A 27,380-nucleotide genomic window follows, 5' to 3' on the forward strand; every position below is an offset into this window, starting at 1 on the left:
TCAGCTGAACGCCAGACTGTACACATGCCCGACTTGACGTCCAAACGACCGGACGTTTGGATGTCCAAACGACCGGTTGTTTGGAAAAATCCGACGTATGTATGAGCCTTTAGGCATTAGCGATTGTTCAGCATCGGTAGGGGGTCAATTAAAGAGACTCTGTAACAACATTTTCAGCCTTATTTCTTCTATCCTATAAGTTCCTATACCTGTTCTAAAGTGGTTTGGCATACTGCAGCCTTTCCTAGTTGCAGTCGCTGTAATATCGGTTATCTAATCTAATCTTCTTTCCATTGTCAGCTTTGTCGGCTCAGGCAAGAATGTTCTGCTGTGCTTGTGATAGGGAGAAGCTATACACACCCTCTCCACGCCCCTTGTAGGCTCTGTATGAGTCACAGACTGAGCTTATCTGAGCCTATCACAAGCTGGTTATCAGCCATGTCTTTTGTTTGTAAACACTGCCTAAAACTGGCAGTTACAAGCCAGGATTGCAGCAGGGAGTGGCAGAAACAGCACAGAGGGGCCCAGGAGAACATAATGAATAGAATGGTATGCTTTTTAGTGTAAGAATTTTAGAGCACCGATGACTACCCTCTTTAAGAGTAGTCATCGGTGGGTGGGGGCCTTAAGGGTAGGCATCGGTAGGGGGTTGGTTTGGGTTAGGCATTGGCAGCAGGGGAAGGGTGTGTGGTTAAGGTTAGGCATCAGCAGGGGGTGGTGGTTATGGTTAGGCATCAGTAGGATGTTGGTTAGGGTTATGCATCGGCAGGGGAGTTTGGTGAGGTTTAAGCGCCTGTAAAGGGAGGGCTCTGTGTAACAATAGGGTTAGGTTTTAAAGAGACACTGAAGCGAAAAAGAAAATAATTTAATGAATTGGTTGTGTACTATGAATAATTACTAGAAGATTAGCAGCAAAGAAAATATTCTCATATTTTTATTTTCAGGTATATGGTGTTTTTTCTAACATTGCATCATTCTATAATATGTGCAGATTACACAACACTCAGCATTCAAAATGATTCTTTCAGAGCAGTCTGTGAACTAATGATCTCTCCTCTGGCAGATAAAAAGAAAAAAGTTGAGATAATAAAAGTCAGAAGACAGCCCTCTCCACGACTTTGAAAGTCGTAGAGCTTAATGGCTTTTTTGTATAGAGATAACAACTGGAGTTTCTTAACTCTTCCTGTACTAGAAACAATTAGACTGATGTATCTGATCTTAATGTTTTATTTCTTAGCTGTACTACACATACAAATCATAATATCATAATTTTTTTTTCGCTTCAGTGTCTCTTTAAAGATAGTAAAATATAATTTACTATCAAAATTAACAATGCACAATAGTAAAAGATCAGTAATTTTACTGATATTCTACAAGTGGTTATCGCTTTTACATGTACACTTCAGGAGGGAGGAGGCTTGTTTGCCACGATAATAGTATTTTGGCAGGAAAATCCAAGGTCGGCTTATCCACAAGAACATACAAGCAGCACCTGTATAAGCCTCAGAAAATGCACGAAACATGGACAACATACCCGGAATGGCCTCGTGTGCAGTCAGAAGAACCTTGACGATGGGGTTCACCCCCTGACTCTTCTCAGCGTCTTTTGGCTGTACGGTCTTCTCCGTTTTTTGGAGACGTAATCGTTTTGGCTGCTTCTCCTTCTCCTTTTCATAATCCGGTAGTATGAACTTCCCCTCAAAATCATTGCCTAAAGAAGGCGGACATAGTAAAGAACCTCAAGCCAAGAAAGCTGAACTTTTTATCACACAGTATAGATGATCTTTACCATTATCATAGCGTATTTATAAAGCGCTGACATCTTTTGTACTAAGGCATCTACTTTAAAGTGGACCTCACATAGCACAGGATTGGTGGAGAGTCCCTGGACTTCCCTAAGGAAGAGGGGGGGGCAATAGGCTGCCCGACACAGTAGGGTGCCTGTCACTTGACAGGAAACTTGACAGGCAGCCTAGTGGGCCAATCAAAGTGCGGGGATGTCCTCTAAAGTGATTGGACCCGCAGGGGCTCAAGGCAGGACGAGTGGAGCTCTCGTCATTGCCAATTAGCAGGCATAAGTTCGTAGCGCTCGCTATGCTACTCTGATAAAGCACGCTAACTCTGACAAGGCATGTTAACTCTGATAAGGCACATTAACTCCAATAAGGCATGTTAATTCTGATACGGCACGCTATTTGTTATAGCGAATCAACACCTCTGTCTTTTAAATTATAAAACAAACCAGAAATAATGACCCTATGAACTACTTTCCTCACCGTTTCTTTGCTGTTTAAGTGCTCCAGAAAACAGGACTGTATTCCACCCAGAGAGTCGAATAGCTCAGAGAAGCTCTTTTGCATAGATAACAATTGTAGTATTTTAACTCTTTCTGTACTGGAAAACAATATTAGACTATTTTCTTTGTTACGAATGTTCTATTTCTTAGCTTTACTACACCTACAATTCATGATCTCACAAGTTTATTTTACCTTCAGGTTAGCTGTAAGCAGGCAACGCTATGCTTGCATATTGTAGCTATCCAGGAAAGAGTTAAAGTCCCCCCCAGTCTTCTGCAGAGTGCACGAGCCGAAGGTTTTCATTACACTAAATTAAATTTCAGGTACAAATGCCCTTTATTTGATGTACGCCACCAAATATTGACACAAATATATTACGCTTCCAGGAGATAAGGCGCCTGGATGGAGAGATATTAGCGGCTCGCGATGAAGTAACCTCCGCAGACGGTAGAGCTGAAGGCATTATTAAACGCAGGAATCTGGCGGGTTTATGAGTCCGCTGCGCGGCCGCGCCGGGTTCTGTTAATAAGGGGTAAATATCCTCTGCGTTCCCCGGTGAAGAATTCATCGTGCTTGGGAGTACATTTCACAGCACTAACTGACAACAAAACCATTACTCGCTAAAAAAGAGCCGCCCATGTCTGGATCAGCTGCGACTTCATGGATAACATTACGCTCGCACTGTGGGCGCAAATTCTACCGCAAAAAATAAAAAGTTAAAGAGACACTGAAGCGAGAAAAAAATATATGATATAATGAATTGGTTGTGTACTATGGTCAATTACTAGAAGATTAGCAGCAAAGAAAATATTCTTATATTTTTATTTTCAGGTATATAGTGTTTTTTCTAACATTGCATCATTCTCTAATATGTGCAGATTACACAACACTCAGCATTCAAAATGATTCTTTCAGAGCAGTCTGTGAACTAACGACCTCTCCTCTGGCAGATAAAAATAAAATAGTTCACTTACAGTTGAGATAATAAAAGTCAGAAAACAGCCCTCTCCACGACTTTGAAAGTCGTAGAGCTTTAATGGCTTTTTTGTATAGAGATAACAACTGGAGTTTCTTAACTCTTCCTGTACTGGAAACAATTAGACTGATGTATCTGATCTTAATGTTTTATTTCTTAGCTGTACTACGCATACAAATCATAATATAATATTTTTTTTCCGCTTCAGTGTCTCTTTAAATGTAATGCCGGTATAAAGCAGACCTTTTTATTATGTACAAAAATGCATACCGCAGTGCCGCTTCTCATAACACTGCAATGTGCCAGACTAGTGGGGACACTAAAGAGGGTACACACCATGCAATTTTCACTTCAGATCCGGTTCAAGACTGAGGGGGACATTTATCAAGAGTGTCTGAAACAAAATATTGGTAGGATTTTAGAAATCCGTGCAGAACCGTCTCAGGCATCTTAAAGGGAACCTAAACTGAGAGGGATATGGATGTTTCCTTTTAAAGGATACCCGAGGTGACATGTGACATGATGAGATAGACATGGGTATCTACAGTGCCCAGCACACAAATAACTATGCTGTGTTCCTTTTTTTCCTTTCTCTGCTTGAAAAAGTTAAATATCAGGTATGTAAGTGGCTGACTCAGTCCTGACTCAGACAGGAAGTGACTACAGTGTGACCCTCACTGATAAGAAATTCACCTTTTTATCTCTTTCTTGCTCTCAGGGGCCATTTTCTGCTAGGAAAGTGTTTTATAGTTGGAATTTCTTATCAGTGAGGGTCACACTGTAGTCACTTCCTGTCTGAGTCAGGACTGAGACAGCCACTTACATATCTTATATTTAACTCTTTCAGGCAGAGAAAGAAAAAAAAGGAACACAGCATAGTTATTTGTGTGGTAGGCACTGTACATACAAATGTCTATCTCATCATGTCACATGTCACTTCGGGTATCCTTTAAACAATACCAGATGCTGATCTCTTTGGCTGCAGTAGTGGCTAATTCACACACCTGAAACAAGCATGCAGCTAATCCAGTCTGACTTCAGTCAGAGCACCTGATCTGCATGCTTGTTCAGGGGCTGTGGCTAAAAGTATTAGAGACACAGGATCAGCAGGAGAGTCAGGCAACTGGTATTATTTTAAAAGGAAAAATCCATATCCTTCTCAGCTTAGGTTCCCTTTAAGAAATGACAAAAAGTGCAGTTTCCTTCTTAAAGTAAATCAGTGATCAAAATATATAAAGAATCAATACTTACCCGCGGCTTCCTCCAGCCACATAAGCACGTGTGAGTCCCTCGCCGTCCTCCCACGGTCTGCCGTTCAGCCGCGGTAATTGCTTCAGTCGTGTCAGTCTGGGTCTTCTGTGCATGCACGGGAGGTCCGCGCATGCGCAGAAGACCCAGTGGATGGCTAGTGTAAAGTGAGTAGTTACACACTCCTTACTCGCCAGAGCCGCCTGACGCTCATCTCAAGAGCCCTTGCCTAGTGCCGCAGCCCCCCCCCCCCCCCCTCTCCGTGTACATAGGATAAAGGTGCCTGAAAAGCCAATGGTAGAGTATCAGTAATGTTACCAAACTCTCACACTAAAATTATCTCCTACCTACCCTAACACTACAGCTGAAGTGGGGAACCCTGGGCGCCTGGTTACTTACGCTCGCCGCTGCCTACGCCGCTATCCTGCACTTCTGGCTGCCATTTCCAGTGACCTAATTACCCTCCCGGTACTTGGTACCACAATAACGATTGGCCAAACTGATGGAGCTCAGCTATACTATATAGTAGAGCACCCATTACCGCAACACCGCTGATATCTGAACTCCAGCTTCGGTCACCGCTGCTAGCCCGAATTTGGCTATATAATAGCTGAACGTTGGCGCTGCTAATAACACTGTGTGCTATGGCAGTGCTCAAATAGTCAGGAACACCATGCACCCATTTCCTGCTTCATATACTGGGCAGAGCTACAGCACAGCTACCAATCAGAGGCAAAGGCAAGGTCATGTGGTGTGAGCAGCACACATTCTGCTAGATATCACAAGAGGCGGGCTGCGGCGCAGGGCGGGCAACCTCCAGAAGCTTGGACCTGGACAGAAGCCCAAGCGTGACATCATCACTGGAACTCTCAGGGTGGAGTGATATAAAGTGATGCAAGGTGGTACACCATCAACATTCCCCAACTATTAAAGAGACTCTGTAACATCAAAAACATCCCCTGGGGGGTACTCACCTCGGGTGGTGGAAGCCTCCGGATCCTAATGAGGCTTCCCACGCCATCCTCTGTCTCACGGGGGTCTCGCTGCAGCCCTCCGAACAGCCGGCGACAGTCCCGACTGTCAGTTCAATATTTACCTTTGCAGGCTCCAGCGGGGGCGCTGTGGCTGCTGTCGGCTCCGATCTACACGGAAATACCCGATCTCAGTCGGGTCCGCTCTACTGCGCAGGCGCCGGAAACTTGCGCCTGCGCAGTAGAGCAGACCCGACGGCGATCGGGTATTTCCGCCTACTTCGGAGCCGACGGCCGTCAGAGCGCCTGCGCAGGAGCCAGGAAGGTAAATATTGACGTCATATTTCTCGGAGGGCTGCAGCGAGACCCCTGAGGGACGGAGGACGGCGTGGGAAGCCTCATTAGGATCCAGAGGCTTCCCCCACCCGAGGTGAGTACCCCCCAGGGGATCTTTTGACGTTACAGATCCTCTTTAAAGCGGACCTGAACTCAGAACTTCCTTTCTGCTCTAAAAGATAAGCAACAGCATAATAACCTTTAAAGGATACGTTAGTCCTTTCTGGATTCAGTAATTGACGTCCTGTGTGTGTGGGGAGGTGAGCATAGGCTTACCGCACCTCCCGTGTGTCTATTTCCAATCGTCTGTAACCGGCCCCATTCCAAAGCCCTGGTCGGTGCAGACACAGTATGTCCATGGGAGTACGTGCGCAGGTGCCCTCTGGCCCTGACCTTCTGCGCACGCATGCGCAGTATGTCCGCTTGGGCACCTGGTGACTGCAGGCGCCGGCTATGCACTCCCGCGGGCATACTGCGCCTGTGCCAACCCAAGCTTTGGAGTGGGTCCTGTTAAAGAGACGCTGCGCCACGAGAGGTGTGGTAAGTCTATGCACACCTCCACACACACACAGGATGTCAATTACCGAATCCGATAAGGACTAAGCTAAAACATTTCCTTGTTACAGCTTATAGAGCTCCTTCAGAGATGCTGCAGCGTTGTTAACTTCCTGGTTAGCTGGGAGCACAGAGAGGGTTAAGCGCCTGTATTTACATATTTGCTCTCAACTCCGCGGACAGCTGGGAGCTCAAATTACACTAGCTCATTACTTGATGAGAAGGGAGAATTAGACAGGCTGTTGTCTATAAAAACAAAGAGGGTGGATTTCTCTCTTGTGCAAGAGTTCAGGTCCACTTTAATGGTGAACACTTTATTGTGTCTATCGGCATGGATTGCTCAATACATTCTGCAAAATGCTGCAGAACATATCAGGGCCATACAAAAGCATAATACCACTACTACTACTACTACTAATAATAGAAAGCCGTTCCTCACCTTGAGTGACATCCTCGTCGTCATTCAGCACAATGATGCAGATGTGCTTCTTCAGCTGCCGTACGTTGGAGAAGGTCCGGCTGCACTTCCGGCATTCCAGGTTTTCCGGAGTCTGTTCGGGGGAGAGTCGGCCATCTTCGGCCTCTGCCTGGCCGTCCTGCGCGCAGTGCCCATTGCTGTCAGCGGGCTCCTCCTCCGCTATGGACTTCTTGGTGGAACCTTTGGGTCGCCCTCTTTTTCGCTTTACAACGCTCAAATCTAGGTAGAATAAAGGTGTAAACACATGTGAGCACAGCATAGATCGTATTTCAGCAGCTTCTGCACAGGGGTGAGGTATATTTCCCTTCTCAGCCCCGTCACACTAAACTGCTGTCAGCCAATCAGTGAGGAGCAGGAGTGTGGTAGGGGAGATAACAAGCTTCCCTCTCCCCAGCAATGTGCCAAATAGAGCCAGGCTGACTGAGATAAGATTCATTACAGCACAAACATTTATGATTATATTGGAATGCTAGCAATGCAGGGACAGGTTGTAGACTACATAATAAACAGAGAAGAGTGGGTAAATGAATTTGATTTTGTGGTTTACAATCCTGCTTTAATACTGAGAAATGTTCTTTTTAAATATGGTCCTAAAAATATTATAACGCTGCTGGCATTTGTGGGCCAAGTAATCTGCATGCTTTATAAGTCAATCACCTGGAACAAAGATGCAGATCAGGATTTCAGGACGCTACCATCTTCAGGATGTTAGCATTGGCAGCCTCCATGCTTCATGGTAGGTATCCATTTAGGGACGCCTGAACTGAGAGAGATGTGGAGGCTGCCATACTTATTTACTTTTGAAAAAATACCAGTTGCCTGGCAGTCCTGCTGATCTTTCATGCATCAGCGTGTCTGGATCACACACCTGAAACAAGCATGCAGCAAATCCAGTCAGACTTTGGTCAGAAGCACCTGATATGCTGCATGCTTGTTCAGGGTCTGTAACCAAGGCTGCTCAAATCCGGATCCGGGAGACATCCGGGTAGTTGCTATCCGGATATCTCCCAGTAAACCTGTGCGGGGCGGGGGGTCAATCTTACCTGTCTGACGTCTTCTTCGTTCCGTCCCTCGGCGCCTCCCACGATGCATTCCAAGCAGCAGTCACGTGATTACAAACACTTCCGCCTTCCGGGTTGAAAGAGGAAGTGTATGTAGTCACGGGACGCACGTGGACCGCATCGTGGGAGGCGCCGAGGGACGGACTGAAGAGGACGTCAGACAGGTAAGATTGACCCCCCGGCCCGCACAGGTTTACTGGGAGATATCTGGATAGAACTATCCGGATGTCTCCTGGATCTAGATTTGAGCAGCCCTATCTGTAACTAAAAGTATTAGAGGCAGAGGATCATCAGGCCAGCCAGGTAACGTGCATTGTTTAAAAACAAAAATAAAAATGGCAGACTCTCTCATTTCAGGTGTTCTTTGAAAGGAAAACCAAACTTTAAAACAACGGTAATAGTTAGAGGTCATTTTTATTGTGTGGCCCTGAAGAGAGAAGGATCCCTCCTCCCCAATGTCCACCATTTTGCTTCTATACTTAGCTTTCAATATTTTACCAAACTATTGTCATTAAAATGTGTCTTGTTCCACTTTAGGGTTTTTCTTGGCTGTGGAAGGGCACAGAATGGCAGAGATGCTGAAATCCACAAATATGCATAACGATATAGAGAAGCGATCCTGCTTGACTGCCCTCCCTTGTAACAATTCCAAACTACAATACTTCAGCCTAGGCTTAGGACACCAAAAAACAATACCTTTGAGAGGAACCGTAACCCAGCATTAAACGTCATCCCAATCAGTAGCTGATACCTCCTTTCCCACAAGAAACCTTTACCTTTTCTCAAATAGTGCATCAGGGGCGTCTGTATGGCTGATATTGTGGTGAAACCTCTCCCACAGTGTGATGTCATAACCAAGGTCCTGACAGTTTGCGGTCTGTGAACCTCGTTGCATTGTGGGAAATAACTGTTGTTTCCAACTGCCAAGCAAGCAATCAATAACTCCCTCTGTACACAGAATACTCAAAAACAAACACTTCACAGAGCGGCACCTGGCAGCACTATAGATGTCACCAGCATTTATACATTTCTGAATGTAAATCAGGGAGAGGAAAGATTTTGCAAACACTGACTAAAAATGTAAAAAAAATAAAAAAAATAAATAAGCAATTTTATTCATTACGTTCTTTTCACTACAGATCCTCTTTAAAGAGAACCAGAGACGAAGCACCCTCATGTATTTTACCATATATATCAGTGGGAACATTAGAGAAAACGCCTACCCTGCTCTCTGTTTCATTATTTACTGTTCAGATTGCTTCTTATCAGCCCAGATAAAAACCCGACTGAGCATTCAGTCTGGCTTAGATATAATTCCTGAGCAGAGCCACAAGGGGGCAGGCTTGGGCTTGAAAAGACAGCACAGAAGACAGACTCAGCTATAAAGATTCCTGAACAAAGCCAGACTGAATGCTCAGTCAGGGATTTTACCAGGGCTGATAAGAAGCAATCTGAACAGTAATAATGAAGCAGAGAGCAGGGTGTTTTCTCTAATGTTCCCACTGATTTATATTGTAAAATACATGAGGGTGCTTCGTCTCTGGTTCCCTTTAAATATCATCCACAGGTTTTGGGGGGTTTTTTGTCACCAGAGACGATATTATGCTGAGGGTTCCAGCTGAAGTCTGAAGGTGGGTTGCTGAATCATACAGGGTTTTTTCATACTCTACACTCCACCTTCCATCCTCTCCAACACCAAAGTGAGGCATGACTGTGGAGGTGGCGACACCACAGAAGGGGCGTGCCACTGTGAGATCAAAGTGGGGTTTGCGGAATGTTCTATGTAGGGGGTGCAGCCAGTCTGCCATGGAGGACCTATGTGGAGAGGAGTATGATGCAGGGCTGTGGAGTCGGTACAAAAAAAAAAAAATATCATCCAACTTCAAATCCTCAGTTTATGAAACGACTCCAGGTACCCAAAATTACTCCGACTCTTTAGTCGAATACTTACTAGGGCTTTGGAGTTGGTGCTAAAATCATCGGCCTACTCAGTTTACGAAACTACCGACCCCAGGTGCTCCGACTCCTCGACTCCACAGCCCAGGTATGATGTGTTGTGTTTGGGGTAGAGAGGGAGCAGAAGAAAGGGAGGGGACAATAAAATCCCAGAATTGGCCTAAAATGCAAAACAATACAAGTAAAACAACAAACAATTTTTTTGTTTTGCTTTATTTTTGAAGTTCTGCCGCATGACGGATGTACAGCTTAGGCCTATTTTTCAGTCAGGGACTAGGAGTGCAGGAGGTCTGTGTTTCTTACACAGGCCAGAAATGTAAAGTCAGATCTGCAGGAGATTGTAAACCGTGGATGTTGCAGGAAGCTGCCGCCTCCCTCTTATCGCTCCGGCAGATCGCTGCTCTCCTCTCCCCATTCTAATGCTGACATTGATGGAAGAGGGGGTTAATAATAACAGCTAGAGCCTGTCTTCTTTAACATTCACCTAGAGCGAGAGATTAATGTACAGCCGGTTGCGGTTCATGCAGATCATTTATTACTGTCCATACCACCCATGGGCTCGGGGATTACAACTGTCCGAGTCATTCGGCTCTTTTTATAGATCAGGCCAGGCGACGTAAGTCATGCAGTGGAGTGCAAAATGTTAACACGCTCAGTGACCTGGAGAGCCAGCAAGAGAAGAGGACTTGTAATGCTCTAAATCTTCACAATGGAACTGACCTAATGTTACCGGGGGTACTGAATCTACCCTGACGGCAATGTATAGCTAAATACCGGCTGCGGCACTGGAGGGGGTGATGTTCACATAAAAAATGGAAACTATTGTATACACTCTACTATAAGTCTAAAAATGTGGGTCTGACTCACTAAATAAAAGTATAGGGGTCGACTTATACATGAGTCACAGACAACACTGAGTAATGTGTGTACTAATAGTGACATTCTCACTTGCAGCAATTTACCCCGTGGTAAGTGAAACTTTCTTGATTAAGGAAATGCCAAGAAAGCACAGGTGTGAAAGTCCTGGCCACAATTATCAAGGAAATTGGCAGGGGGGAAATACTGGGCTGCAGGAAGGGGGTGAATAATTGCTGCGCTTGGGGGCCTGGAGGAGTTATTGGCTGCACTTATAGGACAGAAGGGGTCTACTTGAAAAGGGCGCCTGGTGGAGCCCATATATGCCAAATTCGGCTACAAAAAAGGCGCCTGGTGTAGCCCATTTTCCAACTTTGGCTACAAAGGGCGCCTGGTGTAGCCCATTTTCCAACTTTGGCTACAAAGGGCACCTGGTGTAGCCCATATAACAACTTCGGCTACAAAGGGCGCCCGGTGAAGCCCATATATTCCAAATTCGGCTACAAAGGGCGCCCGGTGTAGCCCATATATGTCAAATGAGGCAACAAAGGGCGCCCGGTGTAACCCATATATGCCAAATTCGGCTACAAAGGGTGCCTGGTGTAGCCCATATATGCCAAATTCGGCTACAAAGGGTGCCTGGTGTAGCCCATATATGCCAAATTCGGCTACAAAGGGTGCCTGGTGTAGCCCATATATGTACAATTCGGCTACAAAGGGCACCTGTTGTAGCCCATATATGCAATATAGTTTTAGTTTATAAAAAAGATACTGTTATAGGCAACATTTGTTGGGCTATAAAAGGGCTCTAGATATAGCTGATAAAAGTGATTACTATGACCAAACTTCTCCCTACTCTCACACAGAACCCTCCCCTGATGGGGCCTAACCCTAACCCCCCCTGGTGGTGCGTAACCCTAACCCCTCCCTGGTGGTGCGTAACCCTAAGACAGCCCCTGGTGATTACTATGACCTAACTTCTCCCACACAGAACCCTCCCCTAACCCTAATGCCCCTGCTGGTGCCTAACCCTAAGACCCCCCTGGTAGTGCCTAACCCTAAGACTCCCCAGGTGGTGCCTAACCCTAAGACCCCCCGGGTGGTGCCTAACCTTAAGACCCCCCAGGTGGTGCCCAACCCTAAGACCCCCAGGTGGTGCCTAACCCTTAGACCCCCCGTGTGCTGCCTAACCCTAAGACTTCCCAGGTGGTGCCTAACCCTAAGACCCCCCAGGTGGTGCCTAACCCTAAGACTCCCCTGGTGGTGCCTAACCCTAAGACCCCCCACGTGGTGCCTAACCTTAAGACCCCCCAGGTGATGCCTAACCCTAAGACTCCCCAGATGGTGCCTAACCCTAAGACCCCTCTGGTGGTGCCTAACCCTAAGACCCCCCAGAATCAAAAACCTTGTAGTCAAAAATCTTGTAGCTGAATAAAAAATATGGGCTACAAAGGGGCGCCCTTTTGCAACAGAATCAAAAACGTTGTAGCCGAATAAAAAATATGGGCTACAAAGGGGTGCCCTTCTGTAGCCGAAAACCTTGTAGCCCAAAAAAATATGGGCTACAAAGGGACACCCTACTGTAGCCGAAAACCTTGTAGCTGGAAAAAATTATGGGCTACAGAGGGGCGCCCTACTGTAGCCCAAAACCTTGTAGCTGAAAAAATATGGGCTACAAAGGGGCGCCCGCTTGTAGCCTATATCAAAACTCGGGCGCCCTTTTCACCACCTTGTCGCCAAAATTTCCAGAAATAACATTGATGTCTATGGAGGCACCCTTTTCATACAGGCAGCTCAGGCACCCTTTTCAACTGATCCCGTATGTAGTATGTAGTATGTAGTGTATTCAGTAACCCCTCCTAGTCCCCAAGTGCACCTGTTAATTTTTCCTGGAAGCCATTGAACTTTGCTGGGTAGACTTATACTTGATTCAATAAAACAATTCCAGCTGAAGAGGGTCAAATATTGGAGATGACTTATACACGAGGTCAATTTATATTTGAGGATATACTATAATCTCGGGGGGGGGGGGGGGAATCTATACCGTTTCCCTTAAATTAAAAAAGGGTTTGTTAGCCACAAAATCAAATTCCATTTTCCCTCTGCACTGTGTTCATTACGCAGTGTGGAACCTCACTCTGCATTGCAAAGACTCCAATCTAATCAGAAATGTTTCTGCTGCAATAAATGTTATCTCAGTCAGACAGGCTCTATTTGGTACATTGCCGACCAGAAGGAAGCTTGTCATCTCCCCTCCCACATTCCTGCTCCTCACTGATTGGCTGAAGGAAGTTCAGTGCAACACAAGGCTGAAATCTGATCTTGCTGTGCTCACGTTTACAAATCAAGCAGCTATGACAGTGCAGATTCAATGAGGGAAAAAAAGTAAGGGAGGAAATTACATCAGTATTAGCTTCAATCAGAGGGAATCAAGATGGCAAATGCCAGGAACAGAATTTACTCTTTATTTACTATATAAAATTCACTGAAATCAAACGTGGACAGTACAATACATCTGTTATGTAAATACGGCAAGTAGTTCTTTACTTTTAGATGTGGGTTTTTTTCCTGGCATTGTATGGCTGACCCTGCTGCTTCAAGACATCCCGACAGTAAGCTCGATCAGGAATTTCGAGCATGCTCGAAATATAAGCCCTACCCTGGAAGTAAGCCCTAGCGGCAATAAGGGTAAAAAGTACAGCGACTTGTGTTTCTACTGGAGCCAATGGTCTCGCAGACAGAACCATGGCTCAGTTATTGAGCCAATCACTGCACTCGCTGCTACTTAGTGAGTGTAGTGATCGGCCCAATAAAGTCATGGTCCCGCCTGCGAGACCATCGGCTCCAGTAGAAACACAAGTTGCCGTACTTCTTCCCCATAGGCTGCAGCACAGAGACACAGCGGCATGGAGCTGAGGGAAAGAAGAGGATGGAGGGGGAAAATGGAGGACACTGGACACCAGTAGTACATAGGGGCACACGGGAGGACAGGAGATAGAGGAGGATACGGGTACAGAGGGGTAAACCAGGAGGACACTAAGGCTGGTTTCACACTGTAAACCAGCATTTGGGGTGCGGTGCGTCGCGTGCTTTGCACTGTAAAAAACAACAGGCCTTCAAGGAACCCAGCACGATTGCCTGGCTACCTGCCAAGAAGGAAGTGATGCGCGCTTGCCGTCACTTCCTTCATTTGGGTATACAGAAGCTTATTGAATGCGAACGTGTATATGTGCACCGCGAGGTCGTGTCGATATTTTTGGTAAAATCCACGTGTCACCGTAGACTAACATGACTTCCAAGCGGATGCAGATCGCTGCAACTCAACGCAGAAGCCGCATGGCAACGTAGTTCTGGACCTGCGTCTGGGATGTAGTGAAAACATCACTTCTGTCGCGTCGCGCTGAAACAGCGCAGTATGGAAGTCTTCATAGACTGTCATTGCACGGCGGTGGGGTGTGGTAAAAATACCGCACGGCCCTGGTGTGAAAGGGGCCCTTAGGCTACTTGCACACCAAGACGTTGCGTTAGGTGCTACGTTAAGGTCGCATAACGTGCACCTAATGCAACGTATGGTGGTGCGGGAGAGGACGGTAGAGTGAGCCGCGTTAGGCGGCTCTATCCCTATAAGGTCTCCCAGAGTGGCGCTGATTGGCCGGCGGGACCACGTGATGCGGAGCGAGACACTCCGCATCACGTGGTCCCGCCGGCCAATCAGCGGCCGCCAGTGCAGTGAATATTAAGTAGCCATGTGCGCGGCTACTGTAGCTGGCTCTCCCCGCCTCCTCTCCGCCCCCCACTGCGCATGTGCAAACAGTCTAACGCGGCTATAGCCGCTCTAACGCCGTAGCATGCTGCACTTCCGGCAGAACGTGCAGCGTTACATGTAACGCAACGTGGGCTGTGTGAACAGCCCACTTGTGTTACATTGCTGTGCGTTGGGGGAGCGTTACAGGCACACTAACGTGCGCCTGTAACGTCTTAGTGTGTAAGCAGCCTTAAGGTACAAGGGGACATAGAGGCACACAATAGGTGGCTCCAGCAGAGGCGGCACAGTGGGGAAGGCAGGAGGATACACAGCACAGGAACTTGTGTGTTCATAGGTAGGATCTGTCCCATTGTATTCAGTTCTACGGTAATTGTCTGAAATGGTCAAATTGTATCCTTCCTGTTAATACCTTGATAAAGGGGATGCAACGAGGACCCGAAACGGTCGATGGTGACTGGAATAGACGTCTGGTATATGTTGTAAATAAACAACGTTTATCATGACTGAGTGTGCGGACATCTTGGAATTTTGCATTGGTTGTTATAGGGGTCCTGCAACTCATATTTTGTTCACGGTGTGAGACTCTCTTTCTGCTTGTGGACAACCAATACAGACTGCCTGACTGTCCTGCTGATCCTCTGTCTCCAGTACTCTTTGCTATAGACCCTGAACAAACATGCAGATCAGGTGCTCTGACTTGAAGTGTGACTAGATTAGCCACATGCTTGCTTCTGTTGTGTGATTCAGACACTGCTGCAGCCAAATTAGTGGAATAAATATGGCAGCCTCCATATCCCTCTCACATCAGGTGCACTTTAAAGTGGTCTGAAACTCAGTGTTTCTTCTTTGCTCAAAAAAGATTCCTCACAGCTTTAAAGCTACCATCACAAACAAATGTAGCAGAACAGCATTCAAACTGTTAAACACAGCGCTTTCTCCTGCCATGGAAAGCCCCTTCAGCTTAGGATCCCATCCGAAGTGGAGATAACAGTATCTTTTGTGTATATGCATCAGTTGTTACAGGGCCCGGTCACACTAGGGGCATTTTCCGCCTTTTTTCAAGCGCAGCCGATTTTAAAAAAAAAAAAATCACCCACAAAATGCTTGTTCAATGATTCCCTATGAAAGAGTTCACAGCTGAGCGGTTTGTTTCCGATCCGCTTAGCAAAGCAGTGCCTGTACCATTTTTGAGGCGCTTTTGCTATAACGGAGGTATAGGAAAAACGCAAAAAGTTAAAAAAAATAAAAAATAATATATTGCTTTGTGCAGCGATTGCGTTCGCGGTTTTAAGAATAAATACATTGTATTTATTCTTTTCTGGGTCAAAGAGTTCCCTTCCTGACTTGCGTCAGGGAGTGAATTACAAAACCGCTCTGAAAAAGCGATTTTTACAAAAATGCAGCGCGCAGTGGAGTGCTGGGAGGGGAAAAAAAAAACCAGAGTACAAAAACGCAAAATGCTTGCGTTTGTGTTTTCGTTTTTAGGTGTGAATGGGGCCACTTTAAATGTGTAACAAATGAAAACAAGCTCTCTGTGAAGTTCTCTCTGCTTCAAGCATGCACACAGTTCAAAACAGCTCACTAGAAGATTTGAATATATAATTAAAAGCAGCTTGAATAAAATGCAATGGCAGCTTTCAGTGCAGATAAGCTGCACTTTGGGAATTTGTAATTTGTAAATGGACAATATTACTTGTGCACAAAAGCAAATATGGTAACTGTATGGGTAATAAAAAGTAGCAACACACATTTTTATAGAATGTTATGTCAGAGTTTCAGACCACTTTAAGGGGTACAGGAGAAGATGTTACCCACAATAGGTAGTACTTTGCCCGCAGAGCTGTTGATAAAGGGGTACATGTTATAATAATCTCAAGAAACACTTATCTACGGAATGGCTTGTACAGCATGATAGGTCCCATTTTCAAAACAGCTGGGGTTTCTTTAAAAAAATATATATAAGGAAAGAAACAGCAGGAGTTTATAAAGGCAGGGATAAGATTGCTGCACTCGTGTCTTGTGTCACCGTGGGGAGAAAAGAAATTGCTTCTAGTAGTCAGAAATGACAAAGTATTTTCCGTGGCTGTGATTAGAGACAACAGGGTGCCCCCTAGCAGCAGCACGGACCCCCGGGGGACTCAGGCTAGGTAATATTTTGCGGCGTGCAGGTTGTGTGGTGATATGATGGGTGGGCGGATGAGCGACAGGCTTGTTAGTGGCTCTGTAGACCCGCACCTGACAGTTCATCTAAAAGGTCCCAGGCTCCCGACCCTCCAGCTGGCTGCCAGGACATTAGCACGGTTCCATCAGCAGGAAAGCCCAGCGCAGCGCTGGTGCCAATCACTCACTCCCCAGCCGATCACAGGAAGTGCTCGGAATACAAACATTCCCATGCTGTGCTGCGTGCGGCACAGAGGCGGCTGCATGCTAATGAAGACATTAGCCAGGATAGCAGTGCGGGCATCCATTATTACCATCTATTATAGCTGCTGGGTATATGCATTCCTGATATAGTAAGGAATGCAAACATTACAACCAAGCAATGCCTGGGGAAGAGCCTGACTTACACAGGAGCAGATTCCAGCAATCCCATCTGCGGAGTCTTCCTTTATTGCAAAAAGAGAAAAAGAAAAAGGGAAAAGAGGGGGAAAAAATACAAAAAGAATAGAAAGTCTATTTATGGAAGATGTAGACGTGGACAAAATTATCCAAGAAGATTATAGAAAAAAAAAAAAGTTAGCTAGAGTTCATTGATATCAATCTGTGTGAATCCTGATCATGTGACAATTTACATCATCATAATTGGCTAATCGTGCCTATCAATCATGCTAATCAAAGGGCAAGTACCGTATATACTCACATATAAGCAGACCCTTGTATAAACCAAGATACCCACTTTGCTGACAGAAACCAGGAAAAGTGATTGACTCGTGTATAAGCCCCCTCCCCAATATAGCCCCCTCCACAGTAGCCAGATGTTACCCCAGTACAAGTTAGCCCCCCTGTCCATAGCCAGATGTGCCCCAGGATCATACAGCTGTCTCAAGAATCCACTAGATGGCGTCATACATATAAGACACAGCGATTGCCACACAGGAAGAATCCCCAATCACACCATGTTGCAGGGGATGGAGGGCACGGACACAGCAGGGCGCAAGCTGGTAAATGCAGGATTACTAGTGCACAATCCTTACGCTCCTGTGCCAGTAACAAAACCTGCTCTTCCATCCGTTCTGCTCCACTAACTCACATATAAGGGGTAGAACCTTTCAGCACATTTTTTTTTTTTTTGCTGAAAAATTAGGCTTATACGCAAGTACATACAGTATATACAGTATGTTATGGCTGAATAGATGTTCATGTCTCTCCAGTTTAAAGGCTCTGTGGCAGGAAAAGGTTGAATCCTATACACTGTGCAGTTTAACTTTTTTTCCCATTTCCAATTTTCTTCCAACTCGTTTGCCTATTGTAAAATCTTTCCTCTCCCTGATTTACATTCTGAAATTTATCACAGGGGGTGACATCTTTACTCCAGTCAGGTGCAGCCCTGCGGAATGTTTGTTTCAGAAAATTCCGAGGCTAGTTAATATAATGTCTGGTCTCCCAGAATGCTCTTGAAAGAGAACTGTGCAAAGCTTAATGGCCTAGGCAATACAAATACACTCTTTAAAAATACAGGTAGTCCCCGAATTATGACACCCTACTTATGAACGACCTGCCGATACGAAAGGCATGGATTCAGTGTTTCCATGGGAACAAGCCCCAAACTTTTCGATAACCGGGGACTACCTGTAATACTACCTGTAATACAATGTGATTTTTTTTTAAATGCTGTCTCACAGTGGGAATGCACCTACAATGTGAATTTCAGACCCCTCCATGATTTCTAAGTGGGAGAACTTGCAAAATACTTATGTTCCTCACTGGATGTATTCTACATCTTACAATTTTTTGCAAGTGATCCTTTAGACTTTGTTCACATCTAAAATCGAAATTGCTGATGCCAGCGATTTTTCGATTTTTTTTTTGCGCAGTTCTTTTTTTCTTCTCCTCCCAGGGCTTACCTGAGCATGTCGCTTTTGTTTAAAATGCTTTTCAACAAACTTGCAGAGCGTTTAGTTTTTTCGCCTCCTGACGCAAGTCAGGAAGTGAACTCTTTGACCCGGAAGGGCTAACGCAATCGACGCACAAATCGATTTTGTGAGCATTTTATGCTTTCCCGAGTGGAAAGCAGACGAAACATGTTGATATGAACTAACCCATAAGGATTTATTGCCCAAGCATTTTTAGGGTGATTTAAAAAAAAAAAAAAAAGGCGAAAATGCCCTAGGTGTGAACGAGCCCTTAACCACTTCACCACTGAGGGGGTTTACCCCCTGACCACCAGAGCAATTTTCACCTTTCAGCGCTCCTTCCATTCATTCGTCTATAACTTTATCATTACTTATCACAATTAAACGATCTATATCTTGTTTTTTCCACCACCAATTAGGCTTTCTTTAGGTGGGACATTATGCCAAGTATTATTTTATTCTAAATGTGTTTTAATGGGAAAATAGGAAAAATGTGGGAAAAAAATTAATTATTTTTCAGTTTTCGGCCATTATAGTTTTTAAATAATGCATGCTACTGTAATTAAAACCCATGAAATGTATTTGCCTTTTTGTCCCGGTTATAAAACCATTTAAATTATGTCCCTATCACAATGTTTGGCGCCAATATTTTATTTGGAAATAAAGGTGCATTTTTTTCAGTTTTGCGTCCATCCCTAATTACAAGCCCATAGTTTATAAAGTAACAGTGTTGTACCCTCCTGACATAAATATTTAAAAAGTTCAGTCCCTGAGGTAACTATTTATGTATTTTTTTTATTGTACATTTTTTAATTTTTTTTTTATTAAAAAAAAAAAAATTGGGAGTGTGGGAGGTAATGAGTTAATTTTTTGTGTAAAAGTAATTTATTTGTATGTGAAAAATGTGTAGGGTGTAGTTTTACTATTTGGCCACAAGATGGCCACAGTAACTTTTTGCTTTAATGCGACCTCCAAGCGTCCTTCCGGAAGCTTGGAGGAAGTACTTGGAGGCTGGGTAAGTTTGTATCGTTTCACAATGATCGCGCTGCCCAACGGAGAGCAGCGGATCATTGCGGGGCTAAGATCAACAAATGGGAATGGATTTTCCCATTCATTGATCTCCGGGCGAGCGGGCGGCGGCGTGTTTACTAGCGGCGGGCGGCGTGTTTACGAGCGGGAGCGCGGACAGCGGCGGGAGTGCGCAAAGTACGGATTTCTCCGTCCCTGGGGGTTAAAGGATGGAAAAAGGGACGGAGAAATCCGTACGGGCGGGGGTAAAGTGGTTAAAGTCACTAGGAATCTATTAAAAAAATCAGCCAGATACTTACCTAAGGAGAGTGAAGGCTCTGGGTACTATATATATATTACTAAGTACTAAACTAACACTCATAGCCTAGAAGAGAATGAAGTGTAACTGTGTATAAGTAACTGTGTATAAGTTCATGCCTGATTGAATGATTGAGCAACCCTACCGTATAAGATTGTATTTGCATTGTGTGTATGGGCACTGTTGCGCTCGACAGCAGAGTGGCTAACAGTAACGTCCAGAACGACTGTTAGTGGTTTTGCTGCACTACAGTGTAATTTGCATTACAAGTCAGTGCCTGATTGTGCCATGTTACTGTACAACTGTACTGTGTATGTGCAGGGCGTTCCTGTATTCGGGCTAAAGCGCAAAGCTGACCAGAATACCAAAACGAGGATGGCGCGCTGAGCACTCGACAGCCGAGTGGACGTGTCTAGCAACAGCTAGTGGTGGCAGTAAGGAGGATTTGAAGGGTCCCAGCCTTGTTTGTAGCTTGAATAAGGCTGCTCCCCGCTTGATCTGGTCAAACCCGCAGTCGGGAACCATATACGCAGGTGTGCCGCGGGCCGGTTCCTGACAGTAGTAGTATTCAACTAATTTGGGAAAATACTGCTGTCTCTCACTGCCGCCAAAGGAGGCTTTGGAAGCCGGAATGCTCCCAAAGACGGGACGCTCGACAGGGCTGTGGAGTTGGTACAAAAATCATCCGACTTAAACTTCAGCTTTCTGAAACCACCGCCTCCGACTCCAGGTACCCAAAATGGCTCCGACTCCTTAGTCTAATACCTACCAGAGCTGTGGTTTTGGTATAAAAATAATCGGACTCTGACTCCTCAGTTTATTAAGCCCCCGACTGCAACTCCGACTCCAGGTACCCAAAATTGCTCCGACTCCACAGACTCAGTATGGAGCCGCCAGTCTTCGGGAGGACTCATAGTTACATAGTTATTTTGGTTGAAAAAAGACATACGTCCATCGAGTTCAACCAGAGACTCAGCTCCTGGAAACTTCTGAAGTCCCCCGCGGCGGGGGATTCAACCAGGGGAAGCCAGTGCTCAATGGAGGGGACCAGGAAGGCTCTATAGGACTCAGAGCCTTCCCTCTCCTTAGGTAAGTATCTGGCTGATTTTTTTTTCTTAAACTGACTCCCAATTACTTTAAAGTGAACCCGAGTGAGAGACATATGGAGGCTGACATACTTATATCCTTTTAAAGAAAACATATTACCTGGCTATTCTGCTGATCCCCTGCCTAATCTTTGTAGCCATAGACCGTGAACAAGCATGCAGATCACGTTTCTGACAAAAATCTGACAAGATTAGCCGCATGCTGGTTTCAGGTGTGTGAGTCAGACACTATTGCCGCCAAGTAGATCAGCAGGACAGCCAGGCAACGGGTATTGTTTAAAAGAAGATAAATATGGCAGCCTCCATATTCTTCTCACCTCAGGTTCCCTTTAAAAATAATTTTCTATTTCTGCACAGTTTTCCTGTCAGTTTTATTTAAATCGATGCTCTGAAAGTAAATCGTCAGCCGGCAGCCCAGCGGATGCAGAGATAATGTGGAATGGAAATTGTACACCTCTTCCAAAAAAGTCATAAATTGCAAAAGACGAAATACTTTCATGAAAGTAGAAAAATTTCTGTGATCAGCGGGACTCTTCCTCAGAAAATCCATATCACGCGGCTGGAAGCACGAGGGCTCCGCTGGCCTCATCCATTATTCCTCTTCATGTCGGAGGTACGCTCACAGTGGCGGGGTTTGGAATGTAATTGGACACCTCACCTTCTGTGCTCCTCCCGGGGGAGGGGATGTAATTGGTTATCTCACCTTTTGCACTCCTCCAGGGGGAATGTAATCGGATACCTCACCTTCTGTGCTCATCCTGGAGGGTGAGGGGGATGTAGTTGGACCCCTCATCTTCTGTGCTCCTCCTGGGGGGTGGGGCGAGGGGATGTAATCGGACACCTCATCTTCTGTGCTCCTGCCGGGAGGTGTAGTCGGACATCTCACCTTCTGTGCTCCTCCCGGGAGATGTAATCAGACATCTCACCTTCTGTGCTCCTCCCGGGAGATGTAATCAGACATCTCACCTTCTGTGCTCCTCCCGGGGGGTGTAATCAGTCATCTCACCTTCTGTGCTCCTCCCGGGAGGTGTAATCAGACATCTCACCTTCTGAGCTCCTCCTGGGAGGTGTAATCAGTCATCTCACCTTCTGAGCTCCTCCCAGGAGGTGTAATCAGTCATCTCACCTTCTGAGCTCCTCCCAGGAGGTGTAATCAGACATCTCCCCTTCTGTTCTCCACCCGAAGGGCGGGGAGGTGTTGTAATCGGACATCTCACCTTTTGACCTCCTCCCGGGAGATGTAATCGGACATCTCACCTTATGTGCTCCTCCTGGAGGACGGGGGAAGGGGATGTAATCAGACATCTCACCTTCTGAGCTGCTCCCGGGGGGCAGCAGCAGTCGGAGTGGGATAATGATGCTGTCGGGTCTCTGGCCGGGGGAGGGCTGTAAGGGGGCAGTGTGTAATTCGGATATCTCACCTTCTGAGCTCCTCCCGGCGGGCAACAGCGGCCGGAGTGGGATGATGATACTGTCGGGGCTCTGGCCGTCCTCGCTGTGACTCTCCCTGACATGGAGCAGCAGATCGGGGTGACTGGGAGAGAACAAGTTACACAGTTTACACATGAAGATCGAGCTCGCTCCTGAAAGATATAAACAGAAAACAATAGTGAGATATAATGACAACTCAGCTATATGCATATGAATGTTATCGTATTCATAAACAGCTAGTATATTCTGCAGCAGAGGACAGACTGAAAGGGAGGTTTCAGGGCGGTACAGCAGATGAGAAGTGGTGGGAGGAGCCAGCGTAGAGATTTGCAGAGAGGAGCAGCAGATGATGAGTGATAGGAGGAGACAGTGTAGAGATTCAGTGTTGGGAGGAGCCAGCGTAGAGATTTGCAGAGAGGAGCAGCAGATGATGAGTGATAGGAGGAGGCAGTGTAGAGATTCAGTGTTGGGAGGAGCCAGTGTAGAGATTTGCAGAGAGGAGCAACAACCTTTCTTCCTATGGAGTCTTCCTATTACTTAGGTATCTTTTTTACTTTTTCCTCTACAGATGTACCTTATGTTAACCTGAGACAATTTATTTTCAGTACGGTTTTACTTGTTGGGTGTAGCAAAAGGTATTTTATTGGCAAAGATCTCCTGTATGACCACTCAGGAACAAAATGTTTATGAAATCGGGACAGGTCCATGCATAGTAAAACTAATACATAAGCAGAACCAGCTGACAGGATGCAGTACCTTCGCTTAGCCTGGAGATGTCATTGTTGCAGTTGTTCTCTACAGAATGCATTTGGCCGATGACTACCCCTCTCCATAGACACAAGTGCAATCATCTGTACCGATGAGCTGAAAGAAACATAACATTTCACAGGTGAAGGTCAACAATGCATCAGAAGACAAGGACTACAGATAAGTGTTAATTACCTTCAATGGCAATGTACAACCTATCTCTAATGCTCAACCTACCTAATCTATTTCTAAACCCCGCCTACTCAACACTAGAGATGCTAATACGCCGTGCATGCAAGCAGAGCAGGGACAAGGTCCTCCAGCACCCAAAGCTGAGACACCAAATTGCGCCCCTCCATCCCTCCCACCCCAGCTGTCACACACTGATTGCTATTAGACAGTTTTATTACCGTCTGGATGCCTCTTTCCCCCTTTCCTTGGGGGGGGTTCTATTTTGGTTAGGTGCTTCCCACCCTTACAACCAAATTGCTATCCTTTGCTAAGAGTGTGGCTGCGTCTAGTGCCTCTGGACACACGAGTGGAGTCCACCTGCCTTCAGTAGTTGGTTGCCCACCTGCATGCTCCATTTGTGAGTACCACTCGTTACCTAAATCAGTCTACTCTTTGTTGCGATTTACTACACCATTGGGGCTTCCGTCTTCTCTGTGTTTTTTCTCCAAGGATGTCCCCTCTTTGATTACTCTACACAGCTAACCTCTTCTCAAATAGTTTGGTGCCTGTCCTGCTCTCAGTCTGAACTACGAGTTGTACAAGCCAAGCAGAAGCCCTACCCAAAGAGCCTGCCTTTAAAGAGAACCTGAGGTGAGAGGGATAAGTAAGCTAGGTTTATTTCCTTTTGAATAATGCACATTACTTGGCTGTCCTGCTGATCCTCTGACTTTTATACTATAGAGCGCGCCCTAGTGGCTGCAGCCCTGTCGCTTTTAGTCCGCCAAGAGAAAAGCGCAATATAAATGTTATTAGTCTTGTCTGTTTATTTACCTGCCTGGCTCACTGGCAAGCTCTGTATGACGGATGGTCGTCGTGCCACTTTATAATGCGGAACAATTATTGCTGCAGCCCCCCTGCTCCCCCTTTCAGAGCCCCCTTTGTGCAATCTGCTCCGGCGACAGCAGCCGCGTGTTATAATTGAAGCCTTCAGAGCAGCCCTGGAAATGAAATCCACAAAGGCCTCGGCGTGGGTCTCATTTCCGCGCAGCTCTCGTGCTATTAGCGGGCGAGCCCCCGAGTGCTGTCAGAGCGCGTTTCCGATACGGGACGGCATAATGCGGAATAAATTACCGCCGGCGCTGCCCTCCGAGCGCTCATTCCCCATCTCAGGGATATTGACTGCAAATTGAACTGGAATTTGATCTACCGTTGGTGGATAACCGGATATCACAGGGACCAGATATCAATACGCAGCGACACCGCGGCTCTGCTTCAAATTGATGTCAATTACTGGCGGAACTGAGACGGGCGGAAGATATTGCGCGCATTACTCCTGCCGGCCGCGTTATTCTTCATGTCACTAATGTTCCCGCTATGCAAACGCTACTCTGTATATCCCGCCATTAACCTCCCCAGAAAGGCCTCCCCAGAAAGGGTGTCATTAGGAAAAAAGCAGCAATAATTCACTACTTTCCATATCTTTGGATTGGACATTTAACATAAAATGTTGATGATAAAAAAAAACCTGCACATTATCTTTGGCTCATAAAACATTTTCATTGTAATGTTACTACAATTGAAAGCGGACCTAAACTCAGAACTTCCTCTCTGCTCTAAAAGCTAAGCAACAGCATAATATACGTTAAAAAAAAAAACATTTCTTTGTTTCAGCTGATACATATCCTGCAATACATCTGCAGTGTGTCTACTTCCTGCTTTCATTGGAGCACAAAGCAGTGTTAACCTCCCTGGCGGCCTAGCGCTAGCTACATGATAGCCGCTGTGCAGCGGCATCCCCCCACCCCCTCCGATCGCCTCCGTCGTTCAGGCCCATCAGGAAATCCCGTTCTGAACGGGATTTCCTGTTTGGCTTCCCCCGTCGCTATGGCGACGATCATCATGGACGTCATGACGTCATCGGGAGTCCCGATCCACCCCTCAGCGCTGCCTGGCGCTGATAGGCCAGGCTGCGCAGCTGGGGGGGGGGCGGCACGGCGGGTAGCGGCAACGATCGGAAAGTGCTAGCTGAGTGTACAGAAAAAAAAAAAATATGGAAATCGGCCCAGCAGGGCCTGAGAAGTCCTCCTGCGCGGGCTTACCGCCAGGGAGGTTAAGCTAAATAGCAGGTAAAAAGCAGGATTTATATTCGCTTCAGACTTTCTTTAACCGCTTGACGACCAGCTAACGCCGATTGGCGTAAACTGGTCGTCTGCGGGTTTCCATGGAACGGCCTTTCCATGTCCGTTCACGGAGGGTGTCTCCGTGAACAGCCGGAGAGAGCCGCCGATCGCGGCTCGCCGGCAAAATGTAAACACGCGGTGAAGAAATCCCCGCTGTTTACATCATACGGCGCTGCTGCGCAGCAGCGCCGTAAGGCAGATCGGCGATCCCCGGCCTCTGATTGGCCGGGGATCGCCTGCCTATGATAGGCTGAAGCCTATCCTTCAATGCGCAGGACGGATATCCGTCCTGCGCAGCTCACAGGGGGAGGGAGGGAGAGGGACGGAGCGCAGAGAACGCTGCGGAGGGGGGCTTTGAAGAACCCCCCCGCAAAGCGCAGCAAGCCGGCGGCGATCACACCCCCCAAGTAGGACATCCCCCTAGTGGGGAAAAAAGGGGGTAATGGCCCATACTCACGGGCGGCAAAAGTGGCCTGTCGCCAGCACACGTGAGCGTGTGGGCAACAGGCCGGCGACAGCTCCTCGCCAGGTCCCTCCGCGTACACACGTGGAAGAGGGACCAGCGGCGCGACGGAAGCTGTCGCCGACGTTCCTCCTCCCCACGCCGGAAGCTATGCGTAGCTCAATGGAGGTTGCTGTCGCTAGTCCGCGTACTCACGCGGACTAGCGACAGCTGCAGCGGAGTTGTGGCGGCGACTGTCGCCAGGCGATTGAACATTTCAATCGCCTGGCGACATCAGCGACGGGCGACAGTTCGGAGTGCGCGCCCATTCCGGGCGACAGTTCGTTGTGCGCGTGGCCCATACTCACGGGCGACGTGTTGCGGCGACATTTGTCCCTCGTGAGTATGGGCCATTAGGCTGATCGCCCTGCTGCACTCCTGATCTGTGCTGCGGGCTGGAGAGCCCACGCAGCACAGATCAGCCATAAATCCTCTGGTCGTCAAGTGGTTAACAAGCTGACACATCATTGCATTCCAGCGGTTTTGAAGGAGTGTTTAGCTATCAGGGACAAAAAGGGAGGATTTGCATATTCAGCAGTGGTGCATTGTGGGACACATCACGGTGCTCATGCCAACCTGAATAATTGGAAATTCCTTCTGTTTTAAGAAGGTAAACTTTTGTTTTCCATAACATTTAGTAAGAGGGCTTTTTGGCCCCTTTGTATCCCCTTACTCACTCCTGGGAGTTCTGGCTCACCATGAGCTTGCTGGGAAAGCTCTACTTCTATGAGTTTGATTACTATGAGCAGATTGTGAAGGTAAGCTGTCATACTACATGGAAGCGGTAATATTGGCCATTCAAAATCGGATGTGTGTGCCCATCAACTATACAATCCCACGGACAATCGATCGTTCACCCCGGTATTTGATTAAAAAAGAAAAATCGGTCGTGACCCATTAACAGCAGAATATCCACTAAACAGTTCGATCAGATTAATAGAATCAAGGTGTGAGCAGACAAATCTAAACAGGTCAACCTGCATATAAGGTGGGGGTGGGGAACGCTCCATATAAGAGACAGCAGCAGCATCTGATAGCCACCATCAAAGCTTGCTAAGAACTGCGGGAGATAAAGAGCGCCATCTAGTGACCTTTCATTTAAACTGCGCTCAATACAGAGGATTACAGAGACATCTCAATTTTAATTTAAACAACATAGTATCTTCATATTTATTCAAAAGGCTCAAAATTATACTAGAGATAATAGCATGTGAAAAAAAAATCACTTAATCAACCCTTTATAATCCATTTTCTCATGGTGGGCAGGGGGCAAACTAGAAATCACTGGGCCCCCCTGCGAAACTTTGGATGTGCCCCCCAGCTGTTGTTGCTGGAGGGGGGAGC

The 27,380-nt window shown here is 46.5% G+C and overlaps 1 protein-coding gene across 6 annotated transcripts in view; it reads right to left on the reverse strand.

The window, feature by feature from the left end:
• Positions 1–27,380, reverse strand: part of ZFAT (zinc finger and AT-hook domain containing) — a 222,358-nt gene that overhangs the window by 159,830 nt on the left and 35,148 nt on the right. For all 6 annotated transcript variants that reach the window (XM_068238055.1, XM_068238053.1, XM_068238052.1 and 3 more), the window contains 4 exons: positions 23,193–23,300; positions 22,427–22,588; positions 6,823–7,080; positions 1,535–1,711 (listed from right to left, as the gene is read on the reverse strand). In XM_068238055.1, the coding sequence (XP_068094156.1) occupies positions 1,535–1,711; positions 6,823–7,080; positions 22,427–22,588; positions 23,193–23,244 (649 nt within the window). In that variant the 5' untranslated portion in view covers positions 23,245–23,300. The remainder of the gene's footprint in view (positions 1–1,534; positions 1,712–6,822; positions 7,081–22,426; positions 22,589–23,192; positions 23,301–27,380) is intronic.

The sequence above is a fragment of the Hyperolius riggenbachi genome, chromosome 5 (assembly GCF_040937935.1).
Source record: "Hyperolius riggenbachi isolate aHypRig1 chromosome 5, aHypRig1.pri, whole genome shotgun sequence".
In the NCBI taxonomy this organism is placed as follows: Eukaryota; Metazoa; Chordata; class Amphibia; order Anura; family Hyperoliidae; genus Hyperolius; species Hyperolius riggenbachi.